At 38.2% G+C, this 18,503-nt stretch overlaps 1 protein-coding gene across 1 annotated transcript in view; it reads right to left on the minus strand.

Annotated features, from left to right (window-relative positions):
* Nucleotides 1-18,503, minus strand: part of DNAH7 (dynein axonemal heavy chain 7) — a 248,396-nt gene that overhangs the window by 187,574 nt on the left and 42,319 nt on the right. The window contains exons 10-15 of the mRNA XM_065413626.1: nucleotides 17,272-17,455; nucleotides 15,803-15,982; nucleotides 13,937-14,212; nucleotides 5,205-5,332; nucleotides 4,858-4,936; nucleotides 1,195-1,419 (exon numbers count right to left, since the gene is read on the minus strand). Of these exons, the coding sequence (XP_065269698.1) occupies nucleotides 1,195-1,419; nucleotides 4,858-4,936; nucleotides 5,205-5,332; nucleotides 13,937-14,212; nucleotides 15,803-15,982; nucleotides 17,272-17,455 (1,072 nt within the window). The remainder of the gene's footprint in view (nucleotides 1-1,194; nucleotides 1,420-4,857; nucleotides 4,937-5,204; nucleotides 5,333-13,936; nucleotides 14,213-15,802; nucleotides 15,983-17,271; nucleotides 17,456-18,503) is intronic.

Below are 18,503 nucleotides of genomic sequence, written 5' to 3' on the forward strand. Positions count from 1 at the left end.
AGTACAGGTCAATGCCTGTGACAGATTATAAAACTATATGGACCAATTATCTGATCCAGTGTAGTAAATTCTATGCCACCTTCTGACTAATTACCATTTTCTTAATTTTTGAAAAACACCAACCATATATGTGAGAAGTATGATACTAAGATCTGATTTTCAATTTTGGAATCAAGCCTTGTGCCCATAATGCCCCTTTCCAATTCCATCCAGATTCCAACTAGTGGTCACCAAGCCTAAGAGTTTGCATCAGGCCATGCAAATTCTTCAAGTACTCCCACTGAAGTCAGTTTGTGGTCCATACATTGGTTTACCAGACACTGAAGTCAACTGGATTACTACAATGAGTAATGTTTTGCAGTCTTTGTGAACATACAAATAATGCACCCACTGAAGCAATAATACAACTGACATAAATTAAAATAATCATACTTACATTAAATACTGATAAATAAAACATTCACTGTTTACTTTTATGTGAAAAGGTTTTCCATTTCTAACCTGCATTTATCCGCTACAAAAATCAATGACACCCTCCAAAACTATACAATAGTATAAAGAAAAATATTCTAGAGATAAAATACTATATGTAAAATATAACTGATTTTTTTTAAAGTACAAATAAAATAAATATAAATATAGTCCACAGTAAATCTACAGTTACAAAATTGAATTATTTTAAAATGATCCTAGAAGCAATATTCACTTTTGTGAGTGAATGTAGATAACTTTCTTGTCAGAACTACGTTAGCTTTTTATTAGATCTGGCACATTTCTGTTGATGTCAGTGGGGCTACTCACATGCTTTAAATTAAGCGGATGCACAAGTATTTTCAGGTTAAGGGCTTTAAAAGTTTCATACATATAACTCTTATCAACATCTATGGCGGTCCTGTACAAAGAAAGCTTACAGAATTGGGCCCAAACTGTGAAATATGGCTTAGACTGTAGAAGTCATTCATGGTATGTGCAATCAAATGAATAAGAAATCAATACAAATTAGTTAATATTATATATTCTGATATGTAGTGTGTCATATGTTTATCTAATGTAATTAATTCTGAATTGTTTTTAAAAGGAGCGGTGTAAAATAAATTTTAGAAGATTATGTCCATCAATATGATTTTTATGTCAATTGTGTTATTTAAAATATTCAAATAACACAAAGGTTTTTAAAATGCTTTCATTACTAACCTTAAGTCCCTCTTGAAATTGCTCTGTTTTTTCTTTAATTATCTTTCCGTGCTCTTCAAAAATCTCTGACATTCGAGCATACCACTGAAAAACACTATTATTCAGTCGAATATCTGCTGGTGAAAAGTTTGCACACTCTATCAGGAAAGCAAGGTAATTTTTAGAGTCCACTAATTTCTGTTCCAACTCAAACATGTCCCGTGTTTCCACTTTCTGTATATATGCCTAGGGGATACAAAATTAAACAACATAAATGTCTTCCCATCAAACCCCCCAATTTCTTTAATCTGTCATATTAAACATGAAAAGTCTGTGTTCAAGATGAAGTGGGTAGTTAATACGTCTACAGTCATAGGACAAAGGAGGGTTAGTGGGTTACAGATTGCTGTAATGAACCATAAAAATCCAGTATCTTTATTAAGTCCATGATTTCTGGTGTCTAGCAAAGTCAGAACCTGCACACCTTCAAAAGATGAGCCTGGAAACTTAAATTCAGAACTCTGCTAGACACCAAAAACCATGGATTTAATAAAGACACTGGATTTATGGCTCATTACAACAATCTGTAACCTATTAATCCTTCTTTGTTTTAGGACTATAGAGGTGTTAACTGCCCACTTCACCTTGCATGGTCCCTTGTTTTTAGCAGTGACATTCTGAGTACCTTTCCCAGACCTGAAGAAGAGCTCTGTGGAAGCTCGAAAGCTTGTCTCTATCACTATCAGAAGTTGGTCTAATAAAAGGCATTACCTCACTCACTTTGTCTCTCTAATATACTGGGACCAACATGGCTACAACACCACAGCAAAAATAATTAATGTGACGACACAAATTTATCAATGAAATAATACTTAGAAAGGTACAATCTGTCCAGTAAAATGTATGATACCACTATCTTTTAAACAATAGTTTATATCCAGCAGAATATATTAATGGCTTCTGGCTCTGGGGAACACTGGTCTTCTAAAAAATAGCCTATATAAAACCTAAAATAGCTTTGTAGCTAAAAGACAAAGGAGTTATCTGGACGGATTTGATCCCAGTGCATAATAATAAGCCACAACTGGGAAAACTTAATATGGTGTTTATCTGACATAAAACTGCAGTAATAGAGACTCAATACTTTAAGATGGCACACATTTCAGGTCTTTTAAAGCTTTCCTTTTCACTTGAAAAAGTCTCAAAGTGTTGCCATTGTTCAGCTAGACTTTCAGAGTAAAAACAAAGCATTTAGATTCTGATTCAGCCAAGCATTCATTTGCTTGATTAACTTTAAGTATACACCTATGTTCCACTGACTTAAAATTAAGCATGTGCAAAAGTGCTTTGCTGAATAAGAATGAACTTAAGCACATGCTTAATTTTAAACATGTGTTTAAGTACGTTGCTAAGTTGGAGCCTGAGTATGCCAGAGAAGCCACTGGGACTCAATCATCACACTGGTATCTATAATGTGGTGGGATTTTATAGTTATTGAGATGGATGATCACACACAAGCCACACATCTAATTTTAAATGACATTTTAAATGACAGCTCAATACATGATTTATAGGCAGAAGTACTTTATATATAAATTACAGGCAGAATGCTTTTGAAAGTTTCCTATGCAGTACCAACTCTTCTCTAAGTTCTAATCAGACATTTCTCTGCTCCCCTGGAAGTTCATATCTCTGACTAGTTTCAGAGTAGCAGCCGTGTTAGTCTGTATCCGCAAAAAGAACAGGAGTACTTGTGGATATTGGGAATGAGACCCAGTGTATTTCACCTCTAATAAACTGAATCCAGCCCAAGTCAGTAATGGCCAGAAGTTTTTTACCATTTGATCACATTATCTGTTCAAAGGCTTGTGTGATGTTGTCTAATTAAAATACAAACATGCAAATCATTATTATTACCACTGTTATATAATTGCAACGAATCTTATACAAAGTATAACACATGGCCAGAAAGAGTTAAACAGCTTGTAGGCTAACTAACCCAAAGCCAACCTTTAAAGACAATGTTAGAAATGGTAATTAGGGCCATTCTATGGGTAGGCATGCTAGAACTTTGAAATGCAAACAGATATTGTTAGAAGTTAGAAGTGATTCTAATTGTATGTATCTTAGATGCTACCCATGTAAACAGACAGTTCCTGTCTGTCACTATAGCTACTAATTCAGAGATCAAAAGGGAATATTAACATTTAGATGAATCTTGGGTGAAATAATGTCATTGTCTATATGTCTCTTTGAAGTTTGTGATAGACTGCCTAATGGATAAATTGCCCTATGTTAATTTGTGTAATTAATTACTGGTGGTGGTTAAAAAACAGAAGGTTACATCAAAAGCCTATTGTTTACCCAGGTCAAGTGGATGCTAGAACACTGTATAAAAAGACCCTTGGGTCCCGATCCTTTTTATCTCAGATATGCTTGAGGTTTCATGCAGAGGAAGCCTAAGCCACAAGGACTGAGATCCCAGTTCTGACTGGACTGCCCTGAAATATAAACATGGCCTAATTCTAAAAGAACTCTTTGCAACTACAAAGCTCACCATCTCTGCTATGTATCTGAACCTCAAGAACTGAACTCACGTCTGTATGTATATTGACCTTTTAACAATACTCTCTTTCTTTTTTAATAAATTTTAGTTTAGTTAATAGAAATAGGCTATAAGCATTTATTTGGGTAAGATCTGGAATATTCATTAACCTGGGAGGTAATGTGTCTGATCCTTTGGGATTGGTAGAAACTTTTCTTTTACATGATGAAATAGGATTTTCATAAATCATCATGTTTGACTTGGGTACTTTCAAGGGAAATGTGCTGTTGGTTTCTGGGCAACCAGGTTGCAATAAAGAAGCTGTTTTGTGCTGGCTTGGTAAATCTAAGTATTAAAATATCTACCCGCTTTGGGGATTGACTGCCCATTCTTTGCAGTTCACCTTAATTGAGTGACCTCAGCTGGCCCCCAATGGGACCCCGGTCATAGCCTGTATGAAAAAAAATACGTTCTCAATCCAGTTTTTAATAGGCATGTTCTCCATTACATATACATCGCTATTGGCACCTACTAGCACTAACTGGAAGGGCATAGGAATCTAATTATCCACTTACTAATAAAAATGGGGTGTGCAATCTTGGTCCTATTGAGATCAGTGGCAAAACTCCCACTCACTTATAGACTCATAGGCTTTAAAGTCAGAAGGGATCATCATGATCATCTAGCCTGAACTCCTGCAAATTTCAGGCCACAGAACCTTCCCCACCCACTCTTGCTCCATAACCTCTGAGTTACTGTAGTCCTCAAATCGTGATTTAAAGACTTCAAGTTACAGAGAATCCACATTTACACTAGTTTAAGCCTGCAAGTGACCTGTGCCCCATGCTGCAGAGGAAGGGGAAAAAAAACCCAGCATCTCTGACAATCTGACCTGGGAGAAAATCCCTTCCTGGCCCCAAATAAGGCCATCAGTTAGACCATGAGCATGTGGGCAAGACCCACCAGCCAGACAACTTGGGAACGAATTTTCTGTAGTAACTCAAAGTCCTCTCCATCTAGTGTCCCATCAGGGCCATACATGAGGCAACTTGGTTAAGCTTACACTGTTGTGTATCCAAGAGCAGATCAAGACATTGGTAATTATACCTTGCTTGTAGTAAATAAGAAGAAATGTATACCTTAAGTTCCATTAACTCCTGTGTATTTGATGGAGTGGTAAGAGCTTTCTCAGCTATCTTCTCAAATTCATCACATAACCTGAAATATATAAAAGAGAGCCAAAGTCTGATATGTGTGTCTATACATGTAACGTGCTTCTCTGCCTAAATATTCAAATAAGGGCAAAAAATCATTAGTTAGTTTTTCATTCAGTCTTTACTTAAACAAAGTACAAATAACATATCTTAACATCTCCGTGCAGTATAGACAATAGTAAAAATATAGATACTTTTCTAGTGTTTACAAAAATTAGCAATGGAAATAAAATAATGTACATTTACTTATGCAATTTTAATTTGAGATTTACCTCAGGTTTATATCTTGATGATCTTTGAACATTTTGGCAACAATTTTTCCAAAAATTGCATCTGCTCGCTTTGCCAAAGCCCTAATCAATTCATCACAGTGCAGCTCAAACATTCCTAGACGAATGTACTAGAACACAAGTGTAAAAATTAACATACTTGACAAATGGCATATGAAAGAAACAAATTATCCTAACCAGCAGTATTCATAATGCTTTCTTTGTTGATCTATTACAATCTTACAGTACCAGTTTTTAATTAATGAAGAGTACATAAGATGTGGAGATCTTGGCACTCTTTTCAGTAAGAAATTACTAGTCTTTTGCTCTTGGTACAGGGAAAAGATTGTTAACAAGGGATGCCTACTACCATTAGTTTTAGAGGGAAGTTCCTGTATGCCTCTTCACCAACATCTCTAGTAGCAATGGTTTTGATTCAATTTAAATTTTGCTCTCATTTACAATAATATAAATCCAGAATAACTCCACTGACTTCACTGGAGTAGTAATGTAAGCGAGAGAAGCATCAGGTCCTAAAAGTGTTTGATTGTATACTCAATTCCTACCCACACACTAGTGGTCAAATAAATCTGTGGTGTAATTCCATTAACTTCAGTGGAGTTACACTTGGAATGAATTGGGTCCGGGTGGGGGGGGAGGACACGCAGGGGAAGGATCACACATTTGTGCACTTCAATAGGGAGTATTTAGAGAAAGCTATTGTAAAATTTTATTTCAACCTGAGTTCAAATGTTGCTAGAATTAACTCTCCAAGCCTAATTCTTCTATACCTAAAATTGCCAAATAAAAAGTTACTTACCTGTACAGTAACTGGAGTCCTTTGAGATGTGTTGTTCATATGCACGTTCCACTAATGGTGATGTGCTTGAGTTCAGAATCTTTGAGCCAGCATTGTCCATATGGCCACATGCAGTCTGAGAGTCCCTGTAGTCCACATCAAGGGCATATAAGGGCAGTGTCTGCTAATACCCATTCAGTTTCCTCTCCACCACAGAATCCCAGGTGTAAAGGACTCTGAATAGAGGGGGATGGAGGGAAGTGGTGAAATATGCATATGGACAACACATCTCGAAGAACTGCAGTTACTGTACAGGTAAGTAACTTTCCATTCTCCCTTGGGTGATTGCCCACATACACATTCCATTAATGGTGACTCCACAGCAGTGAACCTGTGCAATGCAGGTGGGAGCTCAGAGTTTTTAGAAAAACAAAGACTGCAGCACCACTTTGCCGAACACAGTGTCCGATTTGGAGGCTTCAGTAAGGACACACATTCTTGACCACCGTCGCCAGTGATCTCAAGGTGGTATGGACCGTGTCAAGGGCCACCTGAAAGCTGGTTTTGTCCACCACAGAGTCATAGAGTTCAAGGCCAGAGAGCACCACTATATCATCCAGTCTGACCTCCAGTATATCACAGGCCACCACCAGCACCCAGGACCCACATGCTAAACCCAGCAACTGAAATGAAACCAAAGCATTACAGCCCATGTGAAACTAGACTATTATATGCTATGGGGAGAGAACAGGCGGGACCAAGGGGAACCAGGCCTTGAGCCTCACAATGACAGGGAATGATTAAGTGAGATATACCCAGATAATTCTGGCAAGTGACCCACACCCACATACTGCAGAAGAAGTCATAAAACTCCCAAGGTCACTACCAATCTGACCTGGGGGAAAATTACTTCCCAACCCCACATATAGCAATTGGTTAGCCCCTGAGTATGTAAGCAAGGACCAGTCAGCGCATCTCAAAGAGAGAATTCTTGGTGCCACCTCAGAGACCTGGGCCACCCTACCAAATGACCATCTGTAGCCAGGATTATCCCTTATGCTTCAGAGGAAGGAGATGAAAAAAACCCTCCCAGCATACGCTGGGGACAGGGGGAATGCCCTCCTGATCCCTGACTGAAACACTGAAGCATAAGCCTTAGGAACATAAGACACAAACCAAAAGTGAGCCCAAGGGTTGTCGAGCCCTGCCCCCTGCCATCGCAAGAAAATCCATCATACATTTGTACTTAAATTTGTCCAGTTCTCTCTTTAAACCAATTAAGTTGTTTGCCCCCACGACTGCTATCAGGAAGCTGTTCCAGAACCTGCCCTCTCAGATGGTTAGAAACCTTCTTCTATTTTTCAGCCTGAATTTGTTGATTGCCATTTATATCCATTTGTTTTTGTGCCAACATTGTCCTTTAGCTTAAATAGCTCTTCACCCTTCCTAGTATTTACCCCCTAATGTATTTATACAGAGTAATCATATTCCCTCTCAGCCTCCTTTTTCTTGACTAAATAAATCAAGCTCTTTCAGTATCCTCTCATAAGATCAGCCATCCATTCCTTTGATCATCCTAGTAGTTCTTTATTCTCTGCACCAGTTCCAGTTTAAATTCATCCTTCTTGAACATGAGTGACCAGAATTATACACAATATTCCAAATGAGGTCTTACCAGTGCCTTATAATTAATACTTCTCTATCCCTACTAAAAATTAATATGGCATTAATACTTCTCTATCCTTACAGGAAATGCCTCACTGAATACATCCTTGGATTTCATTTGCCTTTTTCACAGCTGTATCACATTGGTGGCTCATAGTCATATCCTGTGATTGACCACACATTCAGGTCTCTCTCCTCCTCTGTCGCTTCCAACTGATGAATCCCCAGCTTATAGAAGAAATTCTTAGTATTAGACCCTAAGTGCAGATATACTTTGTAGTTCTGAATTTCATCCCATTTTAGTTTTCAAGGTCATCCAGATCTTTCTGTGTAATATTCCAACCCTCCTCTCTTTTGATGATGCCTCCCAACTTTGTATCATCAGCAAATTTTATAAGCACACTCCTATTTTTTGTGCCAAGGTCATTAATAAAAATATTGAATAAGATTGGTTCCAAGACCGGTCCGTGAGGAACTCCACTAGTACACTCCCTTTAGTCTGATAATTCACCTTTCAGCACAACCCATTGCCCTCTCCTCTTTAGCAAATTCTTTATCCACCTTACATTGCTGGTATTGATCCCCACCTTCCCTACTTTAACTAATTTCCAAATTTTCCAATGTGGTACTGTGTCAAACGCTTTACTGAAGTCTAACTATTGTACTTCCCTTTATTAAAATAAAATCAGTTATTTTCTCAAAGAAGGAAATCTGGTTAGTCTGATATGATCTACCTTTCATTAACCCAAGTTGCACTATACCCATTTTCCATTTATTTCTATGGATTTTATTATTCTTTCCCTCACAATTTGTTCTAAAGCCTTGCATACTACTGAGGTTGAAAAAACAGGTCTGTAGTTGTCCAGATCTCTTTATTTCCCTTTCTTAAATATAGGTATGACATTAGCTTTTCTCCAACCATATGGTACTGCCCCCAAATAGATAGACTTATTAAAAATCATTGATACTGAACTAGCTATCTCACGGTCCAGTTCTTTCAACATTCTGGGGCGAAAATTATCCTGTTGCACCTATTTGAACACATAAAGCACTTTATGTTTTTCTTCCACCTCAGATGTGGTAATTTCCATTTCTAGCATCTCCACCAGCCATTAGTTAAATACTGCCTTCATGCACATGTTCCATATTATAGCCTTCACTGAAAAATGAGGCAAAGTATTCATTTAGTTTTAGGGCCATATCTAGATTATCCTTAATCTCCTTCCCATTTACACTGCATAGCAGTCCAATCTCATCCTTCCTTATTCTGTTTTTATTTATGTAACTAAAAAAACCTATTATTTATTTTAATTTTCTTGGCAAGAGCTAATTTAGCTTGAATTTTAACAATTCTCATTCCATGTAGTAATCTCAATGATGTAGCTCTCTTTGCTGATCAACCCCTTTTTCCATTCCCTATAAACTCTCTGCTTACTCCTCTTGATCTCTTTACAGTTGCTATTCATCCAGCGAAGTCTGAAGCCTTTCCCTACAAGTTTTTTCCCCTTACTTGGGATGCATATTTCTTTCAGATTATTTTTGTATAGTTGATTTGAAGAAATTCCAAACCTCCTCCTCATTAAAATCCTTGTGCTCTTCAATCCAGCTGACTTCTTTAACTAATTTCCCAAAGTGTGCCCCTTTGATATAAAAAATCCTAGGTTGACAACCTGGTTTTGATTATTCTTCCATTTAATTTAAACTGAATAAATTTGTGATCACTCAATCCAAGGTTATTAAAACTAAGACTAAAATTGCATCACCTCTTGTTGTTTCAGTGACGATTTGATGAAAAAAACTGTCATATGTTGTAACCTCTGGGTGAGCTAGAGTTCACTTCATTCCTCTTCTCCAGTCTCTAAAAAACCCAACTCCCATAGAAAAGCAGCTGGAGACCCAGAATTCAGTTTCTACGGATTTTCAGCAAAGATTGCACAGGGTCAACCTCCCCACATTCAAGTCCCAAAAAGAACAAAAGGAATCAACTTAAATAAGTACCAAATTTATAAAATCTTATAATAAAGAAACATAATAAATAATAATTTACAACATAACATGACTATTTTATAACACACATTCATTAACTTCACGGTTATACATAAACATAAATAAGGAAAACAAATTAAATCTAACTAGGTCATTCCCCACAGAAACACAGTAAGAAGAAAGTCAGAGTTCCCAAAACCTTAGGTTGAGTTCACCTGAGTCTCAGTTAGAGTCTTTGATTACCAAACTATACAGTCAACTAAGTCAAAAGCAACATCTTCCCTCCACATGCTTGTAGGAATCTTCAGTTGGAATCCATGCAAACTCTTATTCCTCCTCTGCTAAAATCACTGTTAGCCAGTCAGCTAACTGATTACCAACTACTCAGTTAAGTATATAGTTTTGTAAAAAGCCTGCTGCAAAATGTTTCAGAGTTAGGTAAAACAGCCTGCTTTCTGCTCTTGGGCTCAGCTTCTCCCAGTCCACATAGGGCACATGGCCTTTTGTGAAGCAGCTCCCCTGACTGCTTGCCCTCATGTCCAGCTAGAGGGAACCCAGATCTGAAGTCAGTCTCATAGACTTCCTCATATCTGTAAGTGAGCTTCCCTATCCTTCCTGGTTTTCAAACTGAAGGATTTGCAGATAGCAAATTTCCCAAGAATGTGCAGTTCTCCTAAGAATCATTTACAGGCATTGCTCCCTTGCATGACAAGCAATATTTAAATCCAAGGAACCTAAAAGAGGCCATCCCTAAGTCTGAGGTCTAAGTCAGAAAAACTAAAAAATAAAGGCTTCCCAAAAGCAGGGCCGGCTCCAGGCACCAGCCGACCAAGCACATGCTTGGGGCAGCACATTGTAAGGGGTGGCCAATCTTGGGGTGTCGGGGCGGCACTCAGGGTTTTTTTTGTTTGTTTGTTTTGTTTCGGCGGGGCGGTGCTCGGGGGTATTTTTTTTTTGTTTGGTTCGGCGGGGCGGCGCTTGGGGGGTTTGTTTGTTTGTTTTTGGTTCAGCGGGGCGGCGCTTGGGAGGGTTGTTTTTGGTTCGGCGGGGCGGCACTCGGGGGGGTTGTTTTTGGTTCGGCAGGGAGGCGCTGCGGGGGGTCGTTTTTGGTTCGGCGGGCCGGCACTGGGGGGGGTTGTAATGGCGGGGCGGCGCTTTTTTTTAATTTTTGGTTTTTGGTTTTTTGGGTTTTTTTTTTGCTTGGGGTGGCAAAACAGTTAGAACCGGCCCGGCCCAAAAGGCAATAAAACTAGCTAACTTACTAAGAACATCTAAACTGCACTAAGTTAAATGACAAAAAGGGCGCTGCTAGCAGTGAACGTGGACAGGGAACCACTCTATCTAGAAACTAACAGGCAATGAGCAAAATTGAGTGGAGGTTGGCACGAGAGGCCCTTACACATCTTCAGTGCAGACCACGAGAATGCCATACAAACACTGCTAGCCAAAAGATTCCTGAAGCACATGTTCACCATTAGTGGAACGTGCATATGGACAATCATTCGGAGAAGTACAGTTTTCTCTTCGTTGTCATGAGCTGCATTCAGGAAAACTCAAATCTGTTATAAACTTTCAGTGTACTATCTTTTTACACGTGCACATTTTAAATTGTAATTACACACACACAAAACTATGTTAAAAGAATGTCATTTATTGACTCTGTAGGAATCCCTCCATCCATGCACCAAAGAAATTGGATTATTTCTATGTGTTATACAAGGGCTTGCTGATAAGAGGACGTACCATGGAGACGGATGCTTTTGAGGGTTATTCTCTGTCAATTCTGCTGGAAATTTCAGTGACAATTGATTTTCAGTGTTAGTACTGACCTTGCCAGTGTTAACTTATTTCAGTTTCCTTTGCACCAATAGCACTACCCCCCTAAATGTGAGGAGAGTAAGATGGCAAAGACTGACTGGAGAAGAGTTCTGTTCCAATAGAGCTGCAGGGGGTTGACAAGGGAGATAAGTCTTTGCTGACTCTGAATCGAACATGGCTCCTATGAACTCTATGCTTTGAGTAGAAGTGAATGTGGCTTTTTCTCTGTTTATTTTGAGGTGAAGAGTAGCAAAGAGCCTTTGCATTACACAGATCAAGCTGGTCACCTGCTGGGGTGATTTCCCTTAGATAAATCAATGGTTGAGATACAGGTAGACCTGGATACCTTGCCAAATCAGCTGCAACAATTGATAGGCACTGGGTAAAAACCAGCAGCAGTACGGAAAGACCAAAGGGCAGGACACCGTATTGGTAGTGAGTCTCTCCTACCAGGAATCTGAGGTATTTCCTGTATGCTGGGTATATGGAGAGGTGGAAATAAATGTACTAAAGACCAAGAGCTGCAAACCAGTTTTGAGGCGTCCAATGATTTGTTAAATTGGGGTTGAGGTGTACAAACCCAGAAAGCGCTAGATAGCCTAGAGCCTTTAACAAATGGAGAGTCTTGTCAGCCTCAGAGTTTAAGAGGTCACAGCCTTTGAAGGGAAAATCCTCTATAATTACTTGAACTTCCTGTGGTATCCTAGCTGACTGGAGCTGGGAGGATCTTTGCATTACTACAGAAGTGGCCATGGTGCATGCAGCAGTGTCAGAAGCTTGCAGAGCAACATGCAGGAAGTGCAATTAATCAGCTATCCTTGCAACAAAGCCCGTTGCCAACTCTGTCCACATATCTATTCAGGAGACACCATCATAGGACCTAATCACATCAGCCACACTATCAGAGGCTCGTTCACCTGCACATATACCAATGTGATATATGCCATCATGTGTCAGCAATGCCCCTCTGCCATGTACATTGGTCAAACCGGACAGTCTCTACGCAAAAGAATAAATGGACACAAATCAGACGTCAAGAATTATAACATTCAAAAGCCAGTCGAAGAACACTTCAACCTCTCTGGTCACTTGATTACAGACCTCAAAGTCGCAATACTCCAACAAAAAGACTTCAAAAACAGACTCCAATGAGAAACTGCAGCATTGGAATTAATTTGCAAACTTGACATCATTAAATTAGGCTTGAATAAAGACTGGGAGTGGATGGGTCATTTGTGACGAAGTGGGACTGTTCTTAATGTTTCCTCTGAATACTGTGTGGGTACCTCAGTTTGCCCTTTGCATTTCTTAAGTCTCTAGGGAGTGAGATTGTTGCAGAGCAAAGGGCCAGTGTGCATAAATGGCCGGCACTCTGTCTCCTGGCAACTAATGGCCGGGGGCACTTCCCCCCTGCAAGGGGATAGCTAAAGGTGTTGGAGAACAAAGAGATCAGGTGACCTCCTGGCCCGGGAAAGTGGAAAAGGCCAGAAAGGAGGGGCTGAAGTTTTTCAGTCTTGGGCTGGCTGGGGAATCGTACAGAACCCCGAGGTTGGGGGCTAAGTTCCCTACTACCCAGAAGGACCTGACTACGGGGGTCCTGTTTATTGCCTAGAAGCTCTGGTGTGGACTGTGTTCCTGTCATCTAATAAACCTTCTGTTCTACTGCCTGGCTGAGAGTCATGGTGAATCACAGGAAGCCGGGGGTGCAGGGCCTTGTCTCCCCCAAACTCCGTGACAACATTACACAAAGTAAAACCTATTTCCCCATGCTAATTTTTTGCCCCTACTGTTACTCACAGCTTCTTGTCAACTGTTGGAAATGGGTCATCCTAATTATCACTACGAAGGTTTTTTTTCTCCTGCTGATAATAGCCCACCTTAACAAATTACCCTCGTTATAGTTAGTATGGCAACACCCATTTTTTCATGTCTTCTGTGTATGTATATCTTCCTACTGTATTTTCCACTGCATGCATCCGATGAAGTGGGTTTTAGCCCACAAAAGCTGATTCTCAAATAAATTTGTTAGTCTCTAAGGTGCCACAAGTACACCTCGTTCTTCTTGATGATACAGACTAACAAAGCTACCACTCTGAAACCTGAGCGTGTAAAAGAAGCGGACCCTGCCACAGCCCTGGACAGCTAGAAGGAACTGAAGGACATTTGGGCCCACTCTGCCCTTTATGCTCTCACGTGAAAGAGGGGGCATTAGGGCCGCAGGAGTGGCCCCAATGGACACTGCTGGCCAAAACAATCCAATCACACATGCACAGGGTACATGCACACCAGAAGTCGGATCCATGTGGACAATTAGTCGAAGAACCACCAGCTTCTTCTAGGAAACTGATGAGATCCAAATCACTTTAAGTACTGCTAATAATTATAAACTTTGATAAACAGCATACCTAGTACAAAACTAACTTTAAAATAAATTCAATGTCTTTTTATGAAAATAAATATAATTTACCTTCCTAGAAGTGTACTGTATTTCCTCACTGAGGTTTTGGTACTTGACAGCTTCTTCTGTTATTTCTTCAAAGGTATGTTCCTCTGACAGGAACCGATCAATATCCTCATCAGCTTGTTTGTTTATCAAGAAACTGTACTTATCATACAGTTTGAGATGCTCCATAGGTGCAATGCTTTCTTTGGCAATCTCTTCTTTGATCCTTCTCTTATGCTCATCCAGGATCTCATCGAGGATAATAGGTTTCAAATTAGTGGATTTAGACTTGCTTTCCGGCTTTGGAAAAACACATTATTTCTGTAACTTGTTTTACTATGTTTATCTCATGAACAATAAAAATTGCACAAAATAATCAATTAAATGTTACATAATCATGCAGCTTTCTAAACTGAATTTAGTTATGTAGGTCTTGTCTAGACAAACAGTTAGTTTGTGGAAAACTGGAGTATAAATCTACAGAGGTCCAGCATGCTTCATACTAAATGTCTACGTGGACTCTGCATACTAAAAGTTCCCTAGTGTGTTCTGACCTACTGCCAAAGGACAGTTAGTGTGCAGCATCACAGCTTACCGTGCATTAACTGTTCGTCTACACATGTCCAAAAGATATTCCTGCTGTATGGCTACTCAAATTCAGCATCAAACTCCTTTCTGTCTTAGTTTATAAAATGGTAGTCTGAAAAGTCTCACTGGCTATCAAGAATATAGAAATGTATCATTCAGATATTGTTAGAGAATGTCAATATACTATTTAAAAAATAAAAGATGTTTATTGCTATTTCAAATTTAATCTATATTAATTTTATTTTATCTGGAGAGTCACAACAACTTCAGTCTAGATAGTCTTGCTATCAACTGATGAATCGGTGATGTTCAAATTAAACTGACCAACTTCCTGCAAGTCCCTAATGAGCTTTCAAGCTTGGAGGCACAATATTTACATTCCTTAAAAAATAATCTTAATTTCATCCTTTTCCAACATTCATTCTTAAAATGAAAGTAATTATATTTGGTAGTCAGCCTCTTAATAAACTGATTATCTGTTTGAAAGACATGTTATTCTGTTTTGTTTGTTTGTCACCTGATAGCTCATTGAGTAGAAACCTGATTCAGGTAAGTATAATTATTCAGGATAGCACTTTAAACATGTGCTTAACTTTAGGTATATTGATAACAAAATTGAAGGCCATACTGTCTCACTTTTTCCCCTAGCTTCACTATCACAAGTCTCTGGAAACAATCAAAGAGAGGAATGAGGAAGAAGCATCTCCGTTAACCTTTGCTAGGTTATGAATTACATCCTTAAATTGTAAGTAAGATGCAATTTGGAATCAAGATAGAGAAAACTAATTAAAATAGCTTTTTATGGTTTTGTTTAGTGTTCTTTAGTCTGGGTAGCTTTCCCATTTGGGCTATTATTTTAAATTGCTTCATAATGTTTAGATGATTAAAACAATTTAAACTTAGTGAGTTCCTTAAAAGATATGCTTTCAACCTCTATTAGTAATAATCAGTTCACAAGAATGTATATTTAACACAAGACTATTCTTTGCATTACCAAAAATGAAGGCAGTTTTCATAACATTAAGGTCAGAAAAGTTTTAAGAAATACAAACGTATTGCCTGTTTTCTACTATATATTTAGAAGAATAATTACAGAAATTGGATTTTTAAGAGAATAGTTTAAATGTCTTAGATTAATAAGGTTAGAATTGTTTCAAGTGTTCTACAATGTACTAAAAGAGCAATATTATACTACTGTGAAAGATATAAAAGGAGAATTATTAATCAAATTACCTATGATCTATATCTAGCAACAACAAAGTGAGAAAACAAAAACAAAGTTATAAAATAGTAATTTCTTACCCACTTAGAATACAATTTGGTCTCAACTCTTGGCACAAGATTGATAGCTTTAATCATAACATTATAAATATTCAGAAATATAACTTCATAATCATTAAACTCAGGTTCAAACTTAATACAGTCTTTGTCAAGGATCAGCCTCATGATGAAACCTGAATGCTCATAGGCTCGAACAGATTTCTAACAAAAACAGAATGCAATATATTAGTTACCTCAGTTCATACAGGAAAAATCAAAAAAATATTATTTCAAAACCATTGCAGCTTAAGCACTGAAATCCTTAAGGGTGCTAATTGCAAATGGCATGCCTTACATAAGGTAAGCATGATAAAAATTACATGTAAAATTGCTCTGATAAAATTTACGAAACATTGGCATTCATTAAGACTACATTCAACTTGTTATTTTGTCAGTATGTGGCAGGGATGTATACTATGTACCACTCCAAACCAGAACTTTTAAAAAGTTGGTTACACAAGTCAAGGTTGTAGCAGCTTTACATTATTAGCACTCACACACGTAACACCACATGCAAGGTAAGATTCTGCTCTCAGTTGCACAATATAAATCCATTTACTTTAATAAAGCTACTGCAGATATACACTGGTGTAATGTAAGCACAATCTGATCCATAAAAACTAACCTGAGAGTATTGCGGGGATAATATTTGCACCACAGAACACTAGACTACTCTTTTTTTCCTGTGGTGGGGCTTCTAAGGAATCCAACCATGGGATCTCTAATACTGTATTAATCCCTGATGAATTCCATGGGCTTTTCACCACCCTTTCAAATTTGGAACAGCTATCTCTTTCCTGTTAAAACCCTTCTTTCATCTCTCTGTCAGACTGCCACCATTTTAGTAACATATTATAAATATGCTGACATCACCATTATGAAGGGATATATATTTAATTGAAATACAGATAAAATTATCCATCAGACAACAAATATCACTTAATGAATGAGCAGACAAAATAACAGGAACAGAGGGGAGCTGGACTGGGCACAAATTGTGCAGGAAAAAGAGGATCATGCCAGCTCCCCAGCATGCTTCCCTGGGATCCTATGGAAGTTCCTCCACCAGCATTCTCTGGGAGTGGGGGTCCATGCAGATTTGAGGGCAAGGCTGGGGTCTGATGGAACAGAGATAGGGAACAACTACACTCCGCAAGGTTTGGATGCACATCAATGCCTTCCAGTTATAAATCTAATTGACTACAACTACAAATTATATTTTTGATTGATTGGATCCAAAATATGTTAATATTTCCCTTTTCACTTGACAAAAATAAAGGTGCTTTTGCTTTATTTTTCTTGGATATTTTAACAAGATTGTAGCTTGCCATCACAATTTTTATGACTTCTTTTTGATAAATCTTTTCAGAAAAAATAGATTAAACATGGAAAAAGTCATTTTATGTACTTGGACTAGCAACACTGCCTTAGTAGTATCTAACCCTACTTACTGGAGGCTGTACAATTAAATCCGTAAAGTCCTGAATTGAAAGTAAGGCTAAGTTTTGCAGTTGTCGAGTCATTAAAGTAGCAGCACAGTCGAAGAAAGATTCTAATTTGGCACTGCTGGCGTTAGTGGGCACCTGCTTTCTTTTATTACCTTGGTAATAGATATTTTGCACTTCTGGAAACCACCTTGAAAGAACAGAAGAGGATGTTTTAAGTGATTAGAATGAACAAACTCTGGTTTTTAAATAAATTTTTATATTATATCTCTTTTAATAAAGTCCTAAGACACTGTAGTATATCTGAGCAACTATAGTTTAACTTGAGTGGTGTCATATGGCTGAGTGACTTAAACAGGAATGTTTACCTGAAATGTTATCTGCTATTATGGAATCAAATTTCAAATATAAAATGTGAGAGAGCTACGTTTGTTATCTTGTTCTGGTCTTTTATTTCTCAGGCAGAAGGGAACAGAAGTGTTGCAGAGGCAGCACTCTCAGTCCCTGGAAGAAATAGTTTCTTGTGTCACTTATGAGTGACCTCAGTAGGTATTAATAAAGAGAATTGACAGAGATCCAAAGGGAATTCTGTCCAACTGTTGCTGGCCATGAGATGGAGCCGCATGAATAGGGAAACATAAAGCACAAACACAAAAGAGTCTGTAACTCGAGGTTCTGCCAAGGATGCAGCGGAACCCTCTCCAAGATGTGGGTGGAATATATGTGACTCTAGCACAGTAAACCCAATATATAACACAGAACTCATTGTAAGATATAACATTTAAAGTTGATGACATAAACTCAGTTTTAATTTTAAAGACAAAGGTAAGAAACTGCTCACTCTGGAGTGTGTAGATAAACATCCAGCACTTCAAATAACAAAAAAGAAGGCAGAAAGTTTTGACAGAGTTTCTTTATACAAGTAAAAACCAAAATGGTAGCAAAAATAGTAATGAATGATTGCAGGAAGCCAAAAAGCAAACAGATTATAGAATGGTCACCAATCTGGAGTACACTGAAACAATATAGCCTCAAAATAAGATTTTCAAAAATGAAAAAGTAATTTTGGGTACTACAACGGAGACCCCGTTAGAAGATTGATTTTCAGAAAGTACTGAGTATTCACCCTCTGAAAAACAGGCTCTGTAAAGTGTCTCATATTGAACATGAAAAAGGCACGTCACCCAAAATCATTGCTCATTTTTAAAATCCTCGCCATAATATCAAGTCTCTTTAGG

Source organism: Emys orbicularis, chromosome 11 (genome assembly GCF_028017835.1).
Source record: "Emys orbicularis isolate rEmyOrb1 chromosome 11, rEmyOrb1.hap1, whole genome shotgun sequence".
Taxonomy (NCBI): Eukaryota; Metazoa; Chordata; order Testudines; family Emydidae; genus Emys; species Emys orbicularis.